Here is a 6,860-nt window from a genome sequence, read left to right as displayed (position 1 = left end):
TATATATATATATATATAACACTTGTTAGCATGTCAGGAGCTTCATGACTTTTTGCTGAGTCATACCAAATGCTCAAGGTGAAATTTACTGCCTCGGCTGCTTTGAAGCCTGAGGTTGCTGAGATCGGTACTGCACTATTGATGGGGATTGATACGTCAGTGATGACTGGCTGTGCTGCTTGTACTGCGCTCTATGTGGATTGGTATGACTGAGGCACTATCATTTGCTACGATTGTTGTTTAGGCTGAAAGTAGTATTGTTTTATTTGTCCTTTGTCATTTTTCTTTTGGTGTTGAGCTTTATTAGATTTATGCCACTTCTTATTTTTCGTGAAGTTGGTCTTCTGGTTTAATGAGGCTGAGTTTGGGCTGAAAAAGGGCAACCTTTGATCCTATGATTGGTATTGTAACAGTTGAATTACATGTCAATGGTTAGGTTGCAAGGTTTAGGGTGTCTCTTCCTACAGCGAGGGCAATTAGAATTCATCTTTGATCATCTCCTTGGTGCTTCTTTTGTGGTCCTTCCTAATTTTGAGCATTTTCGTTCTTTTATTTTGTGACAATATTTTCTTCTCAAGCACTAAGCTCCAACTCGGTATTTATAGCTCAATCCGCTAACTCTCTGTAGGTGATACGCTTGATTGAAAAAAAATCCCTTCGAATATCATCTTGTAGGCTAAAAAGTATGTGTTTGATCTTTTGATTCTTGTGATGGCCAATCAAATGAATAAATTTGACGGTTTTGTCAAGTTGTGCCTCGTACTCGAATAATTTTGCTTCCTTGCTTCAGCTTCCTCAAGTCATTCATTAGCTTGGCACGGTCCGTCATATAGGAATACTGATCCATGAATAGTCTCTTGAAATCTGCCCACGAAATTTCTGTATATGGCTCGAAAGTGTTGTGGCAGTGACTCTCACACCAATCATCAACTCTTTCGCACAACTGGAATTTCACAATGTCCATCTTACAATTTTCAAAGCTCTTTATACCTCAATCTTTTCTCGATATAATGAAGTCATGCCTCATTCTCGATCGGGTCCACTGTGCAGTTGACGATAGAAGAGACTTAAAAAATTGGTTCATCACTCGATCCATGACACTCCCATTGATCATCAGCACTGTTTGGTAGCTTGAGCTTCCAAGGTGGCAGTTGGTGGTACTTGTGAGCTACTTGCGGAGCCAGTTGAGTGGTTGTTACATCGCTTGAAGTGCTTGTGCGATTTAAGTTGCCATATTGGCTTCTAGTGCTTAGGTAACGTTCTGTGTGATCATCTCCAAGAGAGTTTTTATATTAAGTTGTGGTGCTCTGGTGGTTTTGATGGGTAGATCAAGATTGGCATGATGGGGTTTAGGGGAGCGAGGACCCCTAGGGATAAATAGCTAGTAGCTCTCGGAACTCCTACTGCAAGAGCGACTGCAACACATCTTCTCTTTGAAGCTATTCTAAACAAATGAAATTTACACAAAATTAAAATCAACTAAGTAACAAACTAGAATAACAACTCTTGCCCAATCGTAAGAAGACAAGGGATATGGAATGTAAGGACATTGACAGTTGAATATATACCATTGTCTATGATACCATTCAATCACATCTCGGGTTTGGAAGAAGTTATACCCCGACAACGCATGCCATGATGAGATGAAGTTAACTTGTGTATTCTAATGATAAAAATGATATGCAAATAATTACAAAAAGAAATAATGAATGAACTATTTTATTCCACAATTAAGAGCTAAATGGATACAATAGGGAAAAAAACAAAACTGATTAAAGCAAAATTGAAAAGACCGTAAGAAATAACTATCCAAAACAAAAAAGAGAGAACATGATAACTACTGGAAAACAAAAATATCATATTGAAAATTAGAATGGGAAAGCCTGATCCAGGGTGCTGGTCTTGCAAGTGGCTGAATGAAATCCGTTATATAAAAATATCGACGGATGAGTTTGATAAATTAAATTCATTAAATAACTCTTTTCTGAAACATAAATGACAAAGAGAATAAGACATACAGTATGAACAAAAAAAATTATAAATTTGTAAAAATATGATTTAACACATCAAGACTTTAAAAGATATAATAAATGCTAGAAATACAACGCACAAGTAATTATGTAGGAGTCTGTGCAGTAATAAAATAAGACTAATTACTTATGTAAGTTATAAAGAATAATAAATAATCTATTGTAATTATATTTACATAATTTAAAAGATACAACTGACAAATCAACAATTACCTAGGAATCTAATAAAAGTTGCATGGATAACACTCCTAATTAAGATGGATATGTTTATCCTATAATAAGAACAATTACTTATCTCAAGATGAATGTCAACCTTCAAATTTATTAATGAATGACCCGACCGTAACTTGTAAGTCCCACATCAATTGAAATTTAGAATGTAAATAATTATATGATTAAAGGTATCAAACCTAATCTCTTATTAAATTAGGTGTACATAATTGACATATTATTACTATAAGATAATAATCATTATCATCATAGCAGTTACACTAATAATGATAATAATAGGTAGATAATTAATTTTAACCTCAAGTTCACTGCCTACCTAAATAATTAATCAAAATAATTATCAACTAAATTAATAATACCTAATAATTTAATAGAACTATATAAAGCGTGATTATATTAAATAATATACATATATGATTATATAACTAATACCGAAATAAGATATGTACTAAGTGTGTACATGAAATGGAATAGGGGAGAATCCCAATTGTAGTTGACAGTTGTTGGTCGTGCACAAGGCAAGAGACGACAGTGGCAGCTGAAAGCAAGAGTGGTAGGTGACTTACGGTTTAGCTTCAGGGAAGGTTTGGCTAAATGCGAGGCTCTAATCATGATTGTAAGAAGAATCGGTTGCTGTGAGGAGGAGGTTTGCGGTGCCCTAACCTTCATCTCCCTTTAATAGAGTTGAGAGGCGGTTCGACAACAAGCACAAAATAAAAAAAAAAGAAAGGAATATCACAAGAAGATCACACGAGTGCGTTAAATGAAAGGTGACAACGGGAAGGGAAAGAAAATTGCGTGATATACTCGAGCGTAAGAGAAAGCGAAGAAGAAAAGAAAAATTCAGATATGTACTTACATATTACTCGAAAGAAATTGGTTCCCAAATTCACACCTAATATTGCATCAACTCAACTTATGGGAATACTCCAAGTGTAGTAGACATGCATTTCATTAATAACAATGTCACAATTGTCGATGAGCGTAGCAGGCATATGCAGTTCATTGATAACAAGATCACAATCACGATTTTAATAACCAACTCTCTGTGGGAAGTACGCCTGATAGCAGAAAAATTTATTTGAATATCTTTTTGTAGGCCAAAATATATGTGATAGATTTTCTAATCTTTGTCTTGGCCAATATAAGAGATAAATGTGCTTTTAACAAACTACATCTCGTACTCTCAAACAACTTTTGTTTCTTGCTCCAACATCCTCAAGTCACTCATTAGCTTGGCACGGTTCGCCATATGAAAGTACTTCTCCATGAATAGTCTCTTGAAATCTACCTATTAAATTACTGGATCTGATCCGTAAGTGTTGCAGTGGCGACTCTCCCACAACTTATCATTGCCTTCACGCAACTAGAATGTCGCAATGTCCATCTTACAGTTTTTTAGGGCACATTATACCTCTAAGTCTCTTCTCATTATCGTAATGCCATGCGTCAGACTCGATCGGATCCACCATGTCATTGCAAGTAGGAGGGTGTATCTTTAAAAACAAGTCCATCACTCGACGCATGACACTCCCATTGGTCATCACCACATGTTGGCTAGCTTGAGCTTCCATGGTGGCAACAGGTGGTTCAGTTTGAGCTGGTTGCAAAGCCAATTTAGTGTGTTGTTGCATCAAATGAACTGCTTGCTTGATTTGAGCGGTTTTTCTGGCTTTTAGTGCTTGGGTAGTGTTTCGTGTCACCATCTCCATGATAGTTGTTTTATCACTGTAGTAGCCCCAATGGGTTGAGCATGATTAGTATGACAGGTGTTACGGGAGCAAGGACCCTTGGGGATATGTATCATTTTTATAGTAGTTTTTGGAACTTTGTTGCAAGAGCTGGTGCAACACCTATTCTCTTAAGAGTTCTCTAAACAATTGAAACATACACGAAATCAAAATTGACTAAAAAACTAATTAACTATAATAACACATCCTCTGCCCAATCTTGAGAAGATAAGGTATATGAAATGCAAGGACAATGGATGTTGAATACAAAACATTCTCTGATATCACTCTACCACACCCTAGGTTCAAAAGTCAGTACACACAGAAATGAAGGGCATGATTTAATGAATTTAACATGTTTTGTATCTCAAAGGAAAAGTATGCAAATAATAATGGAAAGAAATAATAAATGATAAGTTTTATTTCATAAATAAGAGTTCAACTAATATAATGGAAAGAAAAATAAAATTGACTGATGCAAAATTGGAATGGCCATAATAAAGAACTATCCAAAACTCAAAAGAGAATATACAAAAATAATGTAAAACTGAAAATATTAAATAGAAATCTAGAAATGAAAATTATGATGATGTGAGGTCGATCGTACAAGTGGCTGAATGAAACCTGTTATATAAAATTATCAACGGGTGAATTTGATACATCAAACTTGGGCGGTGTTTGCTAGGCTATTAATAGACGGATTTATCAATGGACTTAGCTTAAATCTAGTCAATAATTAAAAAAAAAAAATCTGAACCTTAAATTCAACGCTCCGTTAAATTGAATTTTCTCACATTCTGTCTGTTTTTCCTTGCGTTCCTCCATCACCTAATGTTAATCCGGATTTATTAAATTCGATTCGCAGACAGATTTGTGACCGTGGCTTCGAAGCTTTTCTACGTCAAAATGAATCTAATAAATTTGATTTACTAAGTCCTATTTAACATAAATCGGTGATGCGACCAAACATAAACTATTTTTTAGAAGCATAAATGACAAAGAAAATGAAGCATGCAGCATGAACAATAATTAGGACAATTCACCATATAGATAACAAAAAATTTCAAAGAGTATCAAATGATTATGATTATCAATATGAGTGACTTTAACACATGCATTTTTATAGATATTTATAGTTTATCACATCAGGTGTAGCACTTTCAAAGAACATCAATTTTTGTGCTTCTACTTTTATATTTTTCGGTCTCTTTTTTAGTTACTTTGTAATTCTTGACACTTTAACCACATAAAATTAGCCGTACTTTTTTCCTCGCGTATTATGCCTCGTCCTTGTAAAAACAATCCTTGGTATATTATGTCAGTATGGTTCTGGTTCGGTCTTGAGTTTGTTTTTTTTTCTCTATCCTTGGTACTCTTAAGATGTACATTTAAAGAGAACCTGAATATTATTTCTTATATCATCAAGGATATTAAGATGGTTCCTGTTGATGATCTACTGAAGAACTTCAATTAAAATTTTAAGCTATTGATAATATGGGATTTTACTTTAATTTCTACATTTAGAACTCTCTTTTTCCCTCTTATAGTCAGTCCAATGGATGAAGCTCCTACCAATGTGGACATATAGTGAGAGTTTGATATATATAGTCTTATCTCTCTACATTGGAGAAATGTTACTGTGTGATTTCTAATAAAAGGATCGGATCATTCAAATCCCTTTTCATTGCTTTTTATGGGCAGTTCACAAGCATACCACACAATTTGTATTTATTTATCTATCTAAACTTTAATATTTTCTTATTGTGCACTTCAATGTGACAATTACATGAAAATATATACATAGTAATGTGTATTTTACTTTATAAATTTCATTATTATTATTATTTCTGATGTGATGTTAAGAATGTATGTGTTGGTCAATATTAAAATCAAAGTTTAGATGATTGATAATTTGTGGTACGTATGCAAATCTCCCTCTCGTATTTTCTCTAAAAAAATGCTGGCCTGTTGTTAGTGACGTGGAGTTGTACACAAGGACTTTATTTGATCAACAAAGAACTCGGGGAACTCGGTTTTTTCCTTCGATGATTATCAATATTATTGTTCCATACTAGATTTCATTTTCCATTCTTTTGAAATTTCTATGTTTTTTTTTTTAGTTTTAATTTCTGTTTTTTTTATGATTATAAAATCATGACTTTACAAAGCTCTATATCTGGCAGGTGATTTTGAGATGGGGATTACAAAGAGGCACCAGTGTCCTCCCTTGCAGCCTAAAACCTAATAGAATTATGGAGAACATTGATATTTTTGACTGGTCGTTGTCTGACGAAGAATGGAATCAACTGAACAGAATAGAGCCGCAGGTCTGCCTGTTCGGCAATTGGCCGGTTAACACACCTGAAAGTGGGTTACTTTCTGCTGCTGGTCCTCTTCAGGCTGTGTATGAGGTTGAAGATGACACTGAAGACAGTTCTTGACTTTCTGCTTGCTTGCCATAATGTATTATCTTTGCAGATACATATACTTGAGAGATATCTGTTGAAACTAAACTATGCTATTGTGATGTACATATGTCAAATGAATGAATATGCTTGATTTCTTTGTTTTTTGGTATTGGGGCTTGTGCTGTAGATTGGCACCTTCTGGTTCATGTTCTTCCGTTGGTAAAAGTTTTTGCAGTAGATGATAGTCTCCAGGAACAACGCCGATTAAGGGCTTTAAATAAGGCCTATTTAATCGACTTTCACAACTTTTATAATATTTCTAAGCTAACAGCAAAAAAACAAAAATTACAAGTTCGCCCGAGACCACAGTTTTATTACTTGCACGTTGCATGGTTTAGTGGGTTTTTATCCCAAACCCACGCTTTCGTAAAGTCCACTCTAACATTGTAATTATTTGTGAT

At 34.5% G+C, this 6,860-nt stretch overlaps 1 protein-coding gene across 6 annotated transcripts in view; it reads left to right on the top strand.

Annotated features, from left to right (window-relative positions):
• Window positions 1-6,568, top strand: part of LOC110029298 (aldo-keto reductase family 4 member C10-like) — a 29,953-nt gene extending 23,385 nt beyond the window's left edge. For all 6 annotated transcript variants that reach the window (XM_020731533.1, XM_020731528.1, XM_020731530.1 and 3 more), the window contains one exon: window positions 6,175-6,568. In XM_020731533.1, the coding sequence (XP_020587192.1) occupies window positions 6,175-6,432 (258 nt within the window). In that variant the 3' untranslated portion in view covers window positions 6,433-6,568. The remainder of the gene's footprint in view (window positions 1-6,174) is intronic.
• The last annotated feature ends 292 nt before the right edge of the window (window positions 6,569-6,860 follow it).

The sequence above is a fragment of the Phalaenopsis equestris genome, unplaced genomic scaffold (assembly GCF_001263595.1).
Source record: "Phalaenopsis equestris unplaced genomic scaffold, ASM126359v1 Scaffold000557, whole genome shotgun sequence".
Taxonomy (NCBI): Eukaryota; Viridiplantae; Streptophyta; class Magnoliopsida; order Asparagales; family Orchidaceae; genus Phalaenopsis; species Phalaenopsis equestris.
The sequence above is the reverse complement of the archived record's forward strand: the minus strand, read 5'-3'. Positions and strand labels throughout refer to the sequence as shown.